Source organism: Cibotium barometz, chromosome 33 (genome assembly GCF_041138505.1).
Source record: "Cibotium barometz isolate CiBa-2024 chromosome 33, ASM4113850v1, whole genome shotgun sequence".
In the NCBI taxonomy this organism is placed as follows: Eukaryota; Viridiplantae; Streptophyta; class Polypodiopsida; order Cyatheales; family Cibotiaceae; genus Cibotium; species Cibotium barometz.
Genome location: NC_141078.1, coordinates 16237773 through 16256298, shown reverse-complemented (window position 1 = coordinate 16256298; position 18526 = coordinate 16237773). Strand labels below are relative to the sequence as shown.

The 18526-nt window shown below is 43.7% G+C and overlaps 2 protein-coding genes and 2 pseudogenes across 2 annotated transcripts; 1 reads left to right on the top strand and 3 right to left on the bottom strand.

Moving 5' to 3' along the window:
• Positions 1-306: 306 nt before the first annotated feature.
• Positions 307-11932, bottom strand: LOC147619355 (ATP-dependent chromatin remodeler/E3 ubiquitin-protein ligase rrp1-like). The gene is made up of 19 exons (XM_086773515.1): positions 11124-11932; positions 9020-9135; positions 8491-8614; positions 7674-8205; positions 7490-7565; positions 4929-5025; positions 4798-4834; positions 4337-4477; positions 4105-4218; positions 3883-4005; positions 2916-3145; positions 2519-2731; positions 2110-2380; positions 1826-1963; positions 1607-1690; positions 1270-1293; positions 1112-1176; positions 899-1009; positions 307-788 (listed from the first exon to the last, which is right to left on the bottom strand). Exons 1-19 carry the CDS (start codon positions 11693-11695, stop codon positions 689-691), a joined length of 3168 nt encoding a protein of 1055 aa, XP_086629641.1. The 5' UTR covers positions 11696-11932; the 3' UTR covers positions 307-688.
• Positions 11933-12749: 817 nt separating this feature from the next.
• Positions 12750-13620, top strand: LOC147619354 (V-type proton ATPase 16 kDa proteolipid subunit pseudogene; annotated as a pseudogene).
• Positions 13621-15385: 1765 nt separating this feature from the next.
• On the bottom strand, positions 15386-17036 carry LOC147619353 (uncharacterized; annotated as a pseudogene).
• Positions 17037-17276: 240 nt separating this feature from the next.
• On the bottom strand, positions 17277-18008 carry LOC147619352 (uncharacterized). The gene has a single exon (XM_086773440.1). It carries the CDS (start codon positions 18006-18008, stop codon positions 17277-17279), a length of 732 nt encoding a protein of 243 aa, XP_086629566.1.
• Between the last annotated feature and the right edge of the window lie 518 nt (positions 18009-18526).

Here is an 18526-nt window from a genome sequence, read left to right as displayed (position 1 = left end):
TTAAACTCAAAATTTTACAAATTCTCAACAAAGACCTTCAAAATGTTAAGGTTCCAAGTTTTCTGATTTGTTGAGAAAAATGTGACAGGTTTTCTGTGAACACTGGTGGGTGTGACATGTTTTCTGTGAACACTGGTGAGTGACACTGTGGGTGGTCTAATAGTTTCATTGCATCTCATAATATACATCTTAATGTCTTATGGATCCATAAAGGAATCCACGGATACAACCAACTTAACCACTTGAAACCACCCCCCCCCCCCGCCCCCAAAAAAAAAAAAAACCAAAGAAAAAAAAGGCATCATGGCTCCTTGACCTTCGAAGCCCCTCCCTGTATTCTGTGATGCTGCTGCAGAACGCTCAAACCTCAACAACGTGAAGAAGAAAATGTTCCACAGCCTTGCCAGGAGGCAGTCACGGCCAGGTACGCCAAATGTCTGTATTGATACCCAATTGAAAGGTCTCTCTAATGCATGCAGGAAAATTTTAGAGGCATCAGTGCTTGCCTGACAGCTCAATGTTGGGAGTAGACACTGAAAAGATCCACTGTGAACCAAAGAAGAACATATCAATGTCTCTCATTATTCTACACCAGACCATTCAAGTGGCTGCAAGTGGTTTCTCAGGCCTTTCCACAATGTGGGTATGGTACTGATTGAGCTGCCATGTTATGGCACAAACAGATCCTCTAGGAGAAAAGAATTTCAAATTCACTAAGCCTTAGGTTTTGCTTGTCTGATCTGATGCACCCGGCAACATCAGTCACATTGTTCTTTCCAGTTTTTGTCCTGTAGACCAAAAGCATCCTAATCAAGTTAAGCCTCGCATAGTCAAACCCTTCACCAATTAGAAGAGAGAACAGATACCGTCTCGATATGTAAAATGTAAAGAGGGGCACCTTGCTGAGGGTTCAGAATTATCTTGAGTGTTGGAGAGCTTCAAGTGAGGTGCACGCCGATTTTTCAAGAGCTTCAAGATATTGGCCTCCACCGAATTTTCCACATATAACCTGCAAATGTTTTTTTCTTGAGTTAGTGATATATTATATATTGACAAACTATTTGAGATGATAGATGTAAACAATGGAAGGTAAAATAGTGTAGCATTCTACCTCTTGATGACAACCGGTCTCTCTTGGCCCATTCTCCAACACCGACCGACTGCTTGCTCTTCAAGCTGCAGATGAAAGATTGTAAGGTCAGCCTTTCAACTCACGGAGCATCAGCAATAAATATTGTAGAGCACAAAAGAATCTGTTTGACAGCTTACAGCAGGGTTGAGGCAAGGCTCCAGCTGTTGTCCACAGTCACAAACAAGGAAAACTTGTCAGTATACAGATGTATGTGATAGTATGGGTGCAGATGTATGTGTTTGTCATGGATACTTCGGTTGTATTCCCTGAGCCTTAGGCTGGAGAACATAAATCCCCACGTGTTTCCACCCACACCCACTGGCAAAGGCTTGGACAGGCAAGATTGATCATCCAAGACGTACAGTCAATCACAATGCCCCCCCCCCCCCCCCCCCCTCCTCTTCTTGTGGGCACTAATCAATCTTAGAACTACAGCAGTAGGAATAGAGGGCATAACAGAATCAAGTATTTTACCATGTAGACATGAGAAGCTGCGGTTAGAGTTAAACCCACAGCACCGGTACGAATGGACAAAAGAAAAACTGTTGTTGGTGGATCCTGCATGTTGCACAAAGGCAAGATGACTGTTAGGATCTTTAAGGAAAGCTGTAACTTTAGTCCTAGGCAATAGCTTCAGTTGAATCAGAAGTCTATCTGTGTTGAAGCTCTTAGGAGAAAAATGGGAGGTTGTACTTTTTGAAAGGCTTCAATTGCTTGTGCACGTTTCTTCATGGGCATGTCTCCACTAATGAATCGATAAGTGATCCCCTGACTCTTGAACTCGTTCTTCAACCACGCAATTGTCTGTGTGAACTGACTAAATATAAGAACCTGCAAAGCATGGCAGTACCAAGGTGACCAAAAAAGCTTTGAAAGCAGCTGCATGCAGAATGTTCATTAACCTGAAATGGAAACGCAAAGAAGATAATTCTGCTGTTGTAGACAGTTTTGTGAAGGGTGTAAGGCCTATATCCTACCTTGGCACCTGCATTCTCTTCTCTAACCTTAGCCAGATCTGCTAGCAAGGTTATCAATTTAGAGTCCATTTGCACACCCGCCACCATTCGCCCATCCCCGGACCCATTCACAGAGGAAGGTGATGATGCAGCAGAAAAATCAGAATCCACTAATGGCAAACCTAATGGCTTCTCATATGTTTCAAGTTGTTCTGTATGCAGCAAACTTCTGCAAGTTGGACAATTTTGAGAACCAGCCCCTAGAACTGACAACACACATTCTAGACAAAACCTGCATAGTCCAATCAAGTTTATTTAGTTGGAATCAAAAAACAAATAGCGTCTTCAATCCTTCCAACCACATGATTCACGTGCACATGCGCAATTGGATAAACAAATAATGATCAGTATTCACACAACATTTACCCACCAGTGATTGCAAGGAGTTCTTGTAGGGCACTCCATGATCTCGAAGCACATTCCACATTCCCCCTCTAGATGTTCTCCTTCCCTTTCGAGAATCTGAGCTTGCTTTCCAGTCTCCGGACAAGAGTCAAATACAGGGGGTGTGATGTGGTTATCCCGCTTTACATATTCCATAGCATTAAGTTCAAAACTTGAGATAAAACCACCACTGCAGAGTCTGGAAAAAGCAAAGTTTACTTATGAGCCAAACATGACCTCTTGTCATGGGTTGTCTCTGGGTTATCGGGACATGCTGGTTTTGAATTCCAACACCTATTTGTAATGCGTTTGTTCCTATTTCTTTTGACAGATTTAAAAAAATTATAGTTGGATGACAAGCCAATGTCATTACTCATCCATACCTGCGGAGGGGCAACAGTAATGACATGATCTGAAGTATGTTTTTGCTCACAATGGTTGGACCCCAAGAACGGAATTGCTCGAACTTAGCAAGCACTTTCTGGTAAACTGCATCATAGGCACTTCGCTCTTCTGGTGAAAAGGCAACAATGATATCTTGCTCCGTTTTGGGAGGCAGTCTGAGAAGCTCTCTTCCATTAAGCTTCTGCTGCTTTGTGTGCCTTATCATCATCTGATATGACAAGTCAGAGGTGTAGCCCAATCAGAAAACTTATGGACAGTTGTGAGATTTGCTTCAGCATCTTTTAAAATCCACAATACAACAATTGAATTTTTCAAATAATCTGTCTACACCTTGATAAAAATTGATTCTCTTAACTGTTTATAGATCAAGCTATACCAAGGACACTACCTTCTCAGCCTCTCACCACCTAACTGCATGGCCCACCTTGGTGGACACGAGCTAGCCAAACAACAACGTGCTGTCCTAGGAGACGCGAACCTCATTAGGCCACCCACCCTCTCGCACCATCTTCACATGGTCTACAGCGGGGTGCGGTGCAGGCCCACAAAATTTGTCCAAGGACAGGCCAGACACCTTACAGAGGAACAAACCTTAATCCAGCTCACAACCTCATTCTATCACAGCAGAGGTGTTACACCGTGGCTGCTTGTGTGACTGTCAAGTTGTATTTTATGATGTGTGTCCATCCACTCTTTGTGAAAGAGAAGACAGACAACCTTTACATGGCCGCCTCTATTTACCCTGGACTGCTTGCCTGGGCTCTTCACAACTGTCCGTGGACAGCTGTGAAGCCCCTCATAGCACAAGGAAATCATCTGCATATATACTAAGCTCAAGCTATAATGAGGACAGTGACACCCTAACACAGCCTAGACCTACCCTTTGCATGAATACACTTGTCACTACCTTTTTAAAAATTTTTGTCCATGTCAACACATAATTACCTTGTTTAGAGTCCACAAAAGTACTGTCTGGTCCTCATGCTTACAATGGCGCTCATAAGGTCTACCAATCCTTCGTCGGAAGATGTCCTTGTTATCCAATGGCTCCAGTTTAAGAAATAAGAACTGCAATACATTATAATGTGCATCATATGAACAAATACTAAATGGTTCAAATTCTAGCTGATCCAGACTTGTGTTCTATATGAAGCCTCCTCTACTTACTTGCCCATAAAGATCATAGATACTTGTGTTGATAGGAGTTCCAGTGCAGCACCACCGCCTATCTGCTTTGAGCCTAGCACACGCCCGCGAATGAAGGGGTGCGGGATCCTTCACCTGAACATTATCACATAACGGTATCCGTTTTTTGAATGTCAACACACATGATTCCCTTATCTTTATGATAGTTTGGCATTTCAAAGTGTTTACATACAACATCCACACTGATCATTACCGTATGAGACTCATCGAGTACAACTCTCCACCAGTTCACGCTGAGAAGCGGACAAAATTGCTCTGCAAAGCCAGATCCATGCCGAGTTGCCTGGGTTGCTTTGCTAAAATCACTGCCCAAAGTAGCATATGTTGTAATAACCTGTAGGCATAAATTGACAAAGTGCAGAATAAGAGCCTCATGGTGGATACATAACGGTGTTGATGAATTCGGAAAAACTTAAGATGGCATCATTTTCTTTTCAGAGCCAAATAAAAGTCTATCAGACATCTCCCCACCCATCAGATGGGTGGGGATTGGATGGGAGATCTCACCTGCCCTTGAGAGATGGGCGGGTGAGAGCTCCCCTTTTAAGGGTGGTGGTCATGTCTGTAAAGCCTCTAAGAAGTCAGATACTCAAAGTCAAGAATTGGACCAAATTTCAAGACTGTCTGGTGAGCAAAATGGAGTAGGACACATACAATGTCAAACTTTGACAGCTTTTTGGGATCTCGAATCCTGTGAAGGCATACAAAGAAAAATGAGAAAATGCCATTGGACATTAGATTTGGTAAGCCCTACTTGCAATGAAAACTCTATCATCCAGCTTCACCTTTTGGAACCATGGTACATGTAGATGCTTAGGTTTGCAGCCAGCTTACTCTTCACCTCATTAGCCCATTGCCCAACAATGGACACAGGACAAACAACTGCATGAAACATTGATAGAATAAGATATGCACGCAGCTCTCTCTCTCTCTCTCTCTCTCTCTCTCTCTCACACACACACACACACACACAGGTTATGCAGTATGAGGACCAGACTCCAGAGATGCTTGGGTTCTACTTGCTAGAGCTTTGTCGTCAGCAAGAGGTTGTCTTGAGACAGCACTCAGGGAGTCACAGCTAGAGAGATGCCTCTCAGACCTCCATCACAGACTTTTTTAGATTGCATCCGCCCACAACAGAGGATGTCACCCAAGCCCCACAGGAACAGAGGGATCGTGCAGGTCACCAACATGTTATCTCAAACCCTTTTGCCCCATGCACCTGCGGAGTCACTAGAGAGAGCACAATCCCTTCTGAAAGCCAGACACCCCGACCCCTAGGGATCCCAACCTTTTAGACCCATCAGCTGCAGATTCAAGACATACTCTAGCACCATGGCAAGGTCTCACCACAGGAGGGAGACAACGTCCCAGCCCAGTACTCTATTATGGAGGAGGATGGTACTTTTATTGGATTAGGCATGCATTCCTTCCTCCCCATTGTACCACACCTTGTGTTAGCCACATGGCGACCTGTACTACCTTACATGTTCATAGTATAGGTAGCTAGTTTCTTTTTCAGTTTTCATAGAGCTACTGTATTACTTTTTGGTCTTAGGTCTTTTGAAGACATTAATCTCTCTCTCTCTCTCTCTCCACCCCCACTGGGCACAACCCCAATGCCAGCCTTGGCGCAAGGAGAATAGATGGCCACAGCTCAATGTTCCAGCGGCTTCTCAAAGTTGTGAGGAATACAGCTCCAAGGTGCCCAACTTCAACAAACACAGATTCACATGACAGTTCAAGGCTCTCGTGAGTGCTGCAAGTTCGGGACTCCATCAGGCTTCCTATACAGCCCAAGCTCCTCGCATCACAGCAACCTCAGACTATCAGAACTGCCAAGGTGAAGGAGTTGAAGGAATAGGTGAAGGAAAAGGTAGAGAAAGACTTGCAAAAGATAGTTGGTAACATACGTTCAGTGGTTGCAACTGAAATCAAGGAAAACAAGTCAATGGCCCTCAAAATCCAAGTCGGACGGTTACCAAAAGAATGTTGGAATTATGTGTTGGCATCCACAAGATCACACATGGAGCTATGGAGGATGAAATATCATCATCGTGGTGGGGTGTGTGAAGGAGAGAGAGAGAGAGAGAGAGAGAGAGAGAGAGCTCAAGTGTGAGAGAGAGGGGGAGAGGGGGAGAGAGAGAGAGAGAGAGCTCACGTGTGAGAGAGAGATTGCACAACTTGAATGGTACTCATATTGTGAGAATGAAGGACCCAAATACATGCTGAAGAAAATGCACGATGATGATGGCGACCCAAGCTCTCATACCATGTTGGCATCCACTAGATCACACATGGAGCTATGGAGGATGAAATATCATCATCATGGTGGAGTGTGTGAAGGAGAGAGAGAGAGAGAGAGAGAGAGAGAGAGCTCAAGTGTGAGAGAGAGATTGCACGACTTGAATGGTACTCATATTGCGAGAATGAAGGACCCAAGTACATGCTTTTATAGGCACCAAGGCCTTTGTTTTTTGACCCTAAACCTAAATATGGGGAGACTAGACTCCAGACTAACTCCAAAATATCCAACATCATGGGCTTAAGTCATGGGAGGAATTGGAAAATGCAACTCCAGCAACCCACTGGAAATGGCCGTCAATAATAAAGCTTGAAGTAGTTGCAGTCCTTGCCTATGATACCAAAGTCATTAAGATGGATATTCTTAAGCAGTCAAGGAAATTGAAGGGTACCAAGGTGTGGATTGCAAATGGGTTTTACCGCCTAGCACAACAGAACCCAAAAGATGCCTGACTCGCTATGGATCGAGCGGTGTGTAAGGAAGGAAAATAGGCCATTTTCCATGATGGAAAAGCTCTCATCCAAGCTTCTCAAGTGGCATCTGTTGTCAAAGCAAGCCTCACCAACATCCGAAGACCTCCAATCCGTATTGTTGCAAATGTTGCATCTCTCTGTGGCATAGAAGATGAACAGAACACTAAGACTTTTATTAAGTTTAGTTTAATGTTTTCTTTTACTAAGCCACAGATATGGCATAAGACCTCCATGGTCTTCATTTATGTACTTGGTCTCTCGTAGGTCATTTTCGCCTTCCGTAGAAGTTAATAGCAATATTTATTTATATTTTTAAAATTTTTATTTCTTTCTTTCTTTCTTTTTTTCTTTATTTATATATATACATACACACACAACACACACACACACATATATATGTCCTCGGCTTTGTGATTAGCAATGAGCTTTTAAAGATTGCTTTTTGAATCACTTCTTTCAATGGCATAAGAGAAGGTTCCATTTGAAGCCAAATAATCAGAGAAAAAATCATGTCAGTCCAAGGGTTGATATTGACAGCAACAATGAGTAGCCAGTCCAAACACCTTACCAAGAGTGCCTCGAGAATAGCCAGGGACAGTTGCTCTATCCACTGGACATGGATTAGACAAAATCAAAGCTAGTATCTGCAAGCATGCCATTGTCAAAAGTCCATCAGAATCTCCTAAAAAACTGTAGATAGACATAAAAAACTGCATGATAAACTGCTTCTTTCTGTGAAACCTCATATATACCTCGATGGTCTTCCCGAGTCCCATTTCCTCGCAGAGAAATCCTCCACAAGATGCACCTTTTCTGAAGTTCATCAGGTGTCCGAGTGTTGCAGAGTACATAAGAGATTCTGACAACATAGGGACAGAAGGAACTTTGTGATAGTTGATGCTAAGAAGACCACCTTCCCTCTTCTCAGCATCAAGCATAAACTGCAAGGACTGTAGCTGATATGACCTGAGAGGAACAGAGAGCCCAACTGGATGGGGTGCCTCATTGTACCCATTGCTCTCAAGATCACTCAATAATCCAGAGAATGTTGTCCAGTCGTCAGATCTTTCTGACCAATTTTTCATCGCTTCGACCTGCAGCAAGTACTCCTGTAACTCGAAATCTTGAGGGAACAGTTCCCTGAGCAGCTCTTTCAACACTAGAACTTCATCATCCCTCTCTCTCTTCAAAAAGACTTTAATGTCAACTGTTCCCTCAAGCTCAAAGTCTAGACCAGGTGAGGGTGTAACAATCACTTGAAGCTGACCTTGTGCTTCATTCAAGCTGCAATACCAGCAAGCTAAGGAGGATAAGAAAACTTTCTAGTTAGAACTCTATGGCATTTCACTCGTACAAAAAACCTAGCAACAAACCCTTTTACCTCCCAACAATTGTACTGGATCTAAGCACTGCTGTCCCTATTTGAGGACTGCTGATAAATAATTAGAAAAAATAAACTGGGGGGAAAGACTGGGCATCACTTCTTAAGGTCATGAAAAATAGTTAATGTGTTCTTTGTGTTATGCTGTGAAGTTTAATGATGGTCTTCATTGTTTCACCTATCCTTACATCAGCTCATCAATCAAAGCTTTGTAACTGTGGGTCAAGGCCTTTTGTTGATATCCATAGGGAAAGCTGCCATCTTCAGTGAACTCCACCCAGTTTGACTGCAATATTGCCTTGCCATCACCTACTGCATGGGGTTGTCACATGAGATTAGCCTTACACAATTTATGGGTGTTGTCAGCATCATACCATCAGTTATGTGATTTTTAAGGAGCAAAGTACCTTCTTAAGATCCCTCACTTAATGTTTTCAATCTTCAACAAAAATGCATTGAGTCCTTTGTTGAGTCAGTCAACATTTCGCTTTAAAACCATGAGGACCAACAAGTTTTCATTCCTCCAATGGATTTTTACGTCTGCTCATTTAAGGGTCTTTACAAACACAAACCCCTCCCATAAAAAGGGGAAATCTCACCCACCCATCTCTCGTGGGTAGGAGATCCCCCCATCTTTACCTATCTGTAAGAAGGAGATCTGTCTGTAAAGACCTTAAGCAGAATGAACAAAACAGCATAAGGGATGCCAAAACTTACAGTGGTAAGCAAACAGTTCGAGAGAGAGTCTGTTGCATGGCTTGAAAATATCCCGCAGAGCCATATCCCCATGTTGCAAAAGCACTGGAATGTGGATAGTCCCAAACTCAAAAAACCTGTGGAGAGAAGAAGCTCAGTTGTTAAATTACTCCAAAGAGTGTAGGCTTGTAGGCTACAACACCCTCAATATAGACTAGCATTACTAAACTTAATTAAATTCTACCAAATGAAGTTCATAACTTGGAGCACTCTAGATTGAAAAATTTAGACCACAATCCAGGTTCTGGTAATTCAGACCCTGCAGCTGTTCTAGACTTCATATCTTGCAAAATTTCCCTTCTTTCTTCCTGAGATTGTTCAAATCTTTGATCTAGTAACTTGAGCTGTCAATCAGTTATTTGAGCTTCCTATTAGTATTATGATTGTATACAGGTAACATCTTCTCACACTCAAGTCAATCACATAAAACATTTCATTAAGCACAACCTTTGAATGTAATTAATAATGTAGCTTATTGGATTGAGAGTCATGAAGGTCATAAAAATTGGAAAAGATGCCAATGACGTGATAGCTCAAGTTGTGAAGGTGTTTGCCTAGGACCAGGAGGTCCTAGGTTCAAAACCCCCCAAGGTGCTTCCTCGACAGCATCGCCTATGGGCAGATAAAAAGCGCCTACAAGTGGTGAAAAATGGTACTACAAAAGGATCTTGAGCCTAAGGCTAGTCGGGGGGGAAGGGGGGGGATGGAAAATATAATACTTTAACCCGAGATTTGAGACTCCAGCACATAGTGCAGATGCACATACATTCTTGACAAGCCTTCGCAAAACATGGTTGGTTTATAAGGCCTTCCATCTCAAACTCCCTTCTTCTGTCCGCAGCTTGGTAAACAAACTTGGTAAGGTGTCGAACTCTCAAGCAGGGAGCTCGAGTTCAATCCCTGTCCACCTCAGCTGAGGGACATTGATCCTTCAGTAGTGCATCTAGCCTCTTCCCCGCTCCTGATTTTTGAGCTTGGAGAGGCACGACCTACTCAACTGGTAAGCAGGATCTCTTCTAAACTCCCTTCTTCTTAAGGACAATGAAGAGATCTAATAGAGACAAAGCATTAAGGTACATTGATGTGAACAAGCATGGGGGAGAGGGGGGGTGGGGGGGGTGGGAATGGAAAAGATAATATTTTAACCCGAGATTTGAGACTCTAGTGCCTTGAAGCAAGAACACATAGTGCAGATGCACATACATTCTTGACAAGCCTTCGCAAAACATGGCTGATTTATAAGGCATTCCATCTCAAACTTCCTTCTTCTGTCCGCAGCTTGGTAAGCAAACTGGTAAGTTGTCGAACTCTCAAGCAGGGAGCTTGAGTTCAATCCCTGTCCACCTCAGCTGAGGGACATTGATCCTTCAGTAGTGCATCTAGCCTCTTTCCCGCTCCTGATTGTTGAGCTTGGAGAGGTGCAACCTACTCGACTGGTTAGCAGGTTCTCTTCCCAGAAAAAAACTCCCTTCTTCTTAAGGACAATGAAGAGATCTAATAGAGGCAAAGCATTGAGGTACATTGATGTGAACAAGCATGGTGTGTGGGGGGGCGGGGTGGGGAGTGGGGGGGGGCATTGGAGCAGTTCTCTGAATCTTGTCAAATCTTCTTGAATGCTATTAAGGCAATTAATAAGTCTTAGATACATTGATGTAGCAGAGCATCGTAAGCTCCATTATTGAAGGGCTATATCAGTTTAGTGATCTGGACATAATGGGGGGGGGAGAGTAATTGTGGAATGCTGTTAGGGCAACTAATAAGATATACTGATGTAGCAGAGCATACTAAGCTGCATTGTTGAAGGGCTATATCAGTATAGTATGTGTCTTCTTACATCCCGGGACATACGAAAATTGTCGCTTTAGAAGTCGTGCATTTAGCATCCTAAGCTACATTTATCTCAGTCGTTTGGTGTGATATACAAGAAGCACTGTATGCTCTCTCTCTCTCTCTCTCTCTCTCTCTCTCTCACACACACACACACACACATACTCGAATACTGTAAAGGAGCCATCGCAAAGCATGACTCTTTCACCCATTCACAGAAAAGATGAGAAAGGCTTACTGTGGATCCAGCGAGGGGTCTGAGCACACCCTAGAAGGAACCAGCGAACTAGGGCAAGAGGAGTAGCAGTCCGAGTCAGTGGGCTCATCCGCGAGGGCAAGGGCCTGGTCGGCAGCGCTTCCGACATCATCGCAGAGGGAGATCCTGCAGAAGGAGGAGTCATAAAAGCTGCTCATGCTGATGAGGGGGGAGGGGACATGGTCATGGTGATGATGATGATTATGAAAGGGCGGGTTTCCGCCTTCAAAGAGGCAGTGGCCCCCTGCAGTGGGGGTGCTGCTTGTGCTCGAGTTGTGGTCTGTCTGCTGCTGGTGTTGGTGTTGGAAGTCTACCCCCGGTGGAGAGTCCCTGAACGTGCCGCTGTAGCAGAAATCGCCAAGAAGTTGGGCATCGTCAAAGCAGAGCTTGGGCTTCTTGTCGAAGAAACAGAGATGATCTTCGCCTCTTCCTCCTCCGGCAGCCACTTCTTCTTCTCCTTCTTCTTCCCCCAGCTGCATCAGAAACGGTGATGGAGGAGCGAAGCTTTCCTCGTCCAAAGAGAGCTTGCGCTTCCCCTGACTTTGCAGCAACATGGTGGTGGTGGTGGTGGTGGCAGTAGCTAAGGCTATGGCTATGGGCCTTCTGCCTGCTTGTAGAGAAAGAAAAGCCACTGAGCAACGGCTATTGTGATGGCAACGTGATTGCTATGGCGATGGTTGTAGAGAGAAAGAAATCGTGGCGTGGTCTTCTGCAAATTTCGTTCTTTGTAGAGAGAGACTACCCACACACACAACAGTAGCAGCAGACCCGCTGTGACAAAATGAAGAAGATGAAAGAAGGTGGCGAAGAAGCGAGAGAGGGCAAGAAGTGTTGGCGTTATGATGGAAACTAACCCACACGGTATTATACCCGATTCTGCCCATGGTCGGTAAATGTAACGTGGCACACAATCCTGCCGTTCATCCAAACTTCTTAAAATGTACTCTTTTTTCCTACAAAAACCTTTTTTTGAACTATTTACTAGTTTGGACTCACGACCAAGGTTCCATAAAAGAACCAGTTCCCTCTCTGTAGCCATCTCTCACCCTCTTTCACTCTCTCTCACTCCTAGGCCTGCCTCCACATAATATATGTGTGTGAGATGTGTGTGTGTATGTATTTATCTATGTATGTATAGGTATGTGTATTCTCTCTCTTACACATCGCACCAAAGTCATGCTCTTCCTAGCACGAAGAGGATTCATATATATAGCTGCTAAAAAATGATTTCCCGAACACTAATGTATAAGTCAATGGAGAAAAGTATACAAATCAGAAAATATCAACACTTGGCCGTTGCTATCTTTGATATTCTCGTTGTTCGACTCTGAGGCTGCTTGCTTCTTGAACCGACCCCCACGTTTTTATTTGGGTTGTTTATGAGACCAAGCTTCTTTAAAAAAACTTCCGCGTGTAGTCAATTTTGTTTTGCGCGCACTGTAGCAGCTTCAAACAATCGACTTCCTCTCATAATCCCAAGCTCACGGCCAGCACAGGTAATGTGTGTGTGTGTGTTGGGGTATCGATGCTCTGTGTGGTGTGTGTGTGTGTGTGTGTGTGTGTGTGTGTGAGAGAGAGAGAGAGAGAGAGAGAGAGAGAGAGATTTCGACCATAGAGTTTAATGGAGACACCACGGCTGCATTCTTCGGCTTCCTTGGAGCTGCTGCAACGCTTGTCTTCTCCTGTATGGGTGCTGCTTATGGAACTGCAAAGAGTGGGGTTGGAGTGAATCTATTGCTGGACAGGTCAAGTTCAGATAAAAAGGGGCATTTCTGCAATGCTTCATGAAGCTTAATTAGTAGGCTACCTAACAAGTTGTTGGACATTAGCAATGTAGTAAGAGAAGAACAGTTTTGCAATGTGGGTAGACTTCCTACCAGCTGGTTTTTGGATAGGTCCACATACTCTAAGCTATCTTGGAAAATAGAACTGGGTGCGCATCCATGGGCATACCAAGTGCAACATTTTGCTGGGCAACCAATGGCACTTCAGCCTTAACCTGCCCACCAGGAGCTCTACGTACATTTAGTTTTTGAAGCTTTTTTTTTGTTCTTTTTCACTCCCAATGATCGAGTTCAGCTCTTCAAGAGGTGCAGACAAAAAGGTATCCTCCTTAACATTCATTAACCGCATGCCATGATGAGGCCTGAGCTAGTGATGAAGTCTATTGTACTAGTTGTCATGGCTGGTGTGCTGGGTATTTATGGCCTTATTATTGTTGTCATTATAAGCACGGGTATCAATCCTAAAAGCACTGCCTACTATCTATTTGATGGTTACGCGCATCTATCATCTGGTCTTGCTTGCGGGCTAGCTGGTCTTTCTGCTGGGCATTGTCGGGGATGCGGGCGTCGAAGCTAATGCATAGCAGCCAAAGCTGTTTGTGGGCATGATTCTTATTCTCATCTTTGCAAAGGCTCTCGCTCTTTATGGGTTGATTGTATCATCCTATCAAATCAAAAAAAAAGTGTGTGAGTGAGAGAGAGAGAGAGAGAGAGAGAGAGAGAGGCTGCCAAGTGTGTGTGTCTGTGTGTGTGTGTGTGTGTGTGTGTGTGTGTGTGTGTGTGTGTGTGTGTGTGTGTGTGAGTGAGAGAGAGGAGAGAGAGAGAGAGAGAGAGAGAGAGAGAGAGAGAGATTTGATTTGATTTGATTTGGTATTTACGTCCGCGGGGGGCCAAAAATGACCCATGGGACCCTCATGTCTAGAAATAGTCTCCCCTTGCGGGGGTGTGATCCGTGTCGTGTGTAGATGTTTCCATTAGTAGTTTGTGGTGTTCTAGGATGCAGGTAAGATATGTCCCTAGACCTGTAGGAGAGGGTTTTGTTTTTAGAAGCAAATCTGCAAAAGTGTGGCATCCATGGATGAGCTGCTGAAAATTAGCTTCGAATGTGCGCATATGCGGGGCATTTTAGTGTCACATGAGCTTCATCCTCAAGGGCTTGCATAGTGTATGCATTGCATATCCTTTTTTCAGCATCAATTTTCAACCATCCTCCCGTTTCTATCTTAAGCATGTGTGATCTTGTACGCATCAAAGTTATGGCTTTTCTTGCCATATGGGGCATGGGCATGCGGATGTGAACTTGTGCTTCCGGTTGGCTCATTTTGTATGTCTCCCAATATCCTTGGTTTACATTTTTGTAGTAGTACTCATACTTGGATCTGTGTGTAGTCGTTTGCCATTTATTGTGAAGGCAATCAAGTATTGCTATGTCAAAATTCAGCATGCATTCTCTTTCTTTCCGTGTGTCAATCGGCATGTCTACATATGCCTCCACATCCCATTTGGTGAACCACTTTTTGATGTCTTGAACAAGACTAGAGGAAAGAAATTTACTCTTCCTTGTCTTTTGTGGTGCGCATCCAATTTCCCATGCTATGCAGGGGATTCGAGTAGCGGGCATCATTTTGATTTTCAATATGTATGCATGCATTCTTTTTAAGGCTTTGATCTCTAGAGGCATGTTTCTTGTTTCTAGCAATAGCACCCAGTAAGGTGTGGTTTTCTTAACGCCCAAGTGTCTACATAGGAACTTCTTTTGTATTTTCTCAATCTCATTCCATGTATGAGCTGAAATGCTTGCGCCCCACACTTCTACTCCATATAGAATGGCCTGCACTACACATGTCTCAAAGATTATGTTCTTTATCTCCCATCTTCTGATGTTTTTTTGCATGCACATGTTCTCAAATTGATAGTACTTGGCATGGCCGGCATCAATCCTATTTCTTATGCATTGTCCCCAGGCATAATTGGATGGAATATCAATTCCCAAGTACCTGAAGCTGTCCACTTTCTCAATTGGCTGCCCTTGATATGTGAGTGATGGCTGAATTTCTTGTGGATGAGTTCTTATGAGCATAAACTTCGTCTTGTTTACATTGACGGAGAGACCCGTAGTGTCACAAAAGGTGTGTATATGTCATGTGCAAAAAGTACAACATCATTTGCGTAGATTAGCAGCAAGAGGGTGAGCATTCCAATGGCTGGTCCATCTATTTCTTCCACTAGTGCTTGAGGGATGAAGTCTTCTAGTTGGTCAATGCATAGTCCGAAGAGAGTGGGGGATAGGGGGCACACCCTTGTTTGACTCCCATATTGCTTGAGAATTCTTTAGATAAGCCGGTCTGTGTCTTTAACTGGCATCTAACTTGTTGATAGAGTTGTGCTACTGCCACTCTAAGATGCATCGGGACCCCTATATATTCCATTCTCTGCCATAGCCCACTTCTTGGGATCGTGTCAAATGCATTTGCAACAATGCAAATTTTTCCCTTTTAGCCGGCTTTCTTCCATGAGAACCCTAAGCGATATGAGATGATCAATGGTTCTATGTTTAGGTCTAAAACCTGCTTGTCCTTTAGCCCGTTTGCCATTTGCCTCGGCCCATACGCTTATAGCTTGTTCTAGGATGCTCCCTAGAAGCTTAGACATGCAAGATCCCACCATGATGGTTCGGTAATTAGTGGGCTGATTTGCATCCCCTTTCTTGAAAAGTGCTTTGATCCAATTCTTTTGCCAATCAATGGGCAGCCCTTGTGTTATGGATTTATTGAGGAGTCCGTGTATCCATTGCCGTGCAATACTACCTGACCATTTGAGCATTTCTGAGTTGAACTGAAGCATGTCTGGTGCTTTGCCATTGGCTAGTTTTTTTATGCTCTTTGTTACCATCGAAAAGTCAAAGCATTCTTCTGATTGTTTTGCCATTGGCTAGTTTTTTTATGCTCTTTGTTACCATTGAAAAGTCAAAGCATTCTTCTGATTGTCTCTTGCATATTAGGCATCCCTTCTGCATCTTTGTGTACATATAACTTTTCTACATATGCATACATATCTTCCGGGCTTATGTCTCCGGTAATGTCTTATCTTTTGCCTTTCATCCTCATCCATTCCTTTTTGGGGTTTTTCTTGAAGTTTATTAGGGCTTGTGTCTCGGTGTGTAGTTCATGTTCTCTTCTTTTTCTCCTCTTGAGAGTTGTGTATGTTTTTGCCAAAGCTATCCATTCTATGGCTGTTTTGGGGGTTTAGCAATCTTGCATTCTTCATCAAACCATGAGTTGTGTGGCAACCCTTTCACCTTTGTTTCTTGTCTATGAGTTTTCCCCATTGTTTCCTCTACTGCTTCACTCATTGCTTGCTTGAATTTGTTCCATGCTTGGTCTACATTTATTGGCATGCATTCTCTTGCTAGTTTATCATCAAGGGAAGCGGCATAGGTTTTCTTTTTTTCAATTTGCATTTTGTATGCCCATGCTCGAATTTGAGCCTGTTTTCCTCTCCTATGAATGGGTACCCGTAACCATACATGAATGGGTGTATGATCCGATTTTGGTAATCTATCCCCAATTTCAAAGTTATGCACCATGTGGGATGCCTCATATTGGATCAATACATAATCAATAGCACTCATTCCCTTGTTGGCGGTGTAGCATGTGCATTCCCCTGAGTTGGCAAATTTGTTCACTCCATTTATAGCTATTAATTGCATAGCTGTCATCATGCTTAGTAATGCTGTTCCTTGTGGGTTTGTCACTTGGTCTTTTGAGCATCGCTTCCACATGTGGTCAAGTACATCCATTTTATGCTCTAGACCCGGAGGTGTCATGAGATTTATGACTTGCATTTGCGCATGTGCTATGCGGGCATTCATGTCCCCAGTAAGCATCACTACCCCTTCTTGCGTGTAAGTGTTAATATCTACATACAAATCTTCAAAGGGGTTGTTCTTCTCTATGTTGAAAGCATTATAGAACGGTGATTCCCTATGGGGAATGTAGCACCCTACTATGAACACTGGTTTACCTCCTGTGTCAATCTTGACCCATATGTATCGCATATGAGCATCTTTTTTGCATATTGTAATCACTTTTTGAAGCTCTTCTTTGTACATCACTACCACCCCTCCTTGTCCTCTCATCTTTGTACTCGGCATCCACAGAGAGTGTGTGACATACCCATCAACATGTGGTATCCTGCATGTATCGTGTTCCCATGTTTCCAATAGGAAAAGTACATCCACTTGTGGTAAGACTTCTGTGAGCCCCTCCCCTTTGTGCCAGGGGAAGCCGCGACAATTCTAGCTTATTACATGTAGTTCTGTGGTCCCATGGGCCTCCTCTTGTCATTTTTCCTATTCTCCCCCTTCCGTGGTGGGTGTTTTCTTATTGGTGCGTGCTTCATAGGCTTCCCTTCTTGCCTTCTGTTGGTTCGGCATTCTATCTTCACTTATGTATAATGGGCTGTCTTTTAGATATATGCGAGCATTTTCAAGGACAATGGCCCTCTTTCGTGCATCTAGGAGTGTGCATACAATTGCCAGGTTGGTTTCGGGCTTCTTCTTCCCTACTCTGTGCACGCCGTATACCACAACATCATGCATACCAAATTTAGTGGAAATGATATCCGTGATGTCCGTGTTCAATGTAAGCACTTGTTCTGTGTCCGTTTCTGGAATGCCTCGCACTACTATGTTCATCTTCCTTTTCTCTAGTTCGTTGTATTCTTTTTCATCCTCAATGACATACATTTCATCATTTGTGGTAGTGGTGGCCGAGTTTGTGTGCCCATTCTTTACTATGCTTGCCCAAGATCCCACATTTCCCGGTACATTTTGTTGGGTTCTCTCACTGATACGTGTAAGTTTTTCGTCATGTGAGGCCAATGTATCCTGCGTCGTGTTGGTTTGTTTATTGAAGGCTTCTTGTAGTTCTTGCAACTCCTTCTCTTGGTTAAGGACCCGCATATCTTGCATTTGTAGCTTATGCTCAAGCTCTTGGTTTTTAAGTGCAAGGTTTTTTATTTCTTCACTTTGGTTCATCATGATAGTTTGCATTGAGGTGATGAACCCCCATATGTCTTGCATGGAGCCCATCACTACATGTCCCCCGGTCGTTTCATCTACATGGTGTTCTTGTGCTTTGTTTGCTCCTGTACTTGTCCCTGTACCTGTTCTTGTACCTGTACATGTACCTGTCCCTGTACCTCTCCTTTTTTAGGAGGCAAAGAAGCCGCTAGTAGAGAAAGGAAAGAAGGCTAAGATGGCACAGCTCCTTTAGGATAAAAGGGACCCAATTTTTTTGGGTCGGCTCTCTACCCAGAGAAAAGGGCAGTCCTTCTTGGGGGGCAGGTCGAAGAGCATACCTGCGGCAGCTCTTCACTCAAGTACAGGAAGTCTTCTGCGCAACAGCAGCAACAAGGGGGCCATCTGGGGTAGCAAGGGAACACCTACAGTTCCAGACTAGTTGTCTAGTGTACACACAAGCAGAAGGCAATAATATACAAGAAGAAGGCGACCTAATTGAAGAAGCACAGCCCTTTCAGAAGTACAAGCCTTATGGGCTGAGATGTACACAGCCTTTATGGAGGGTTTAGACCAACACA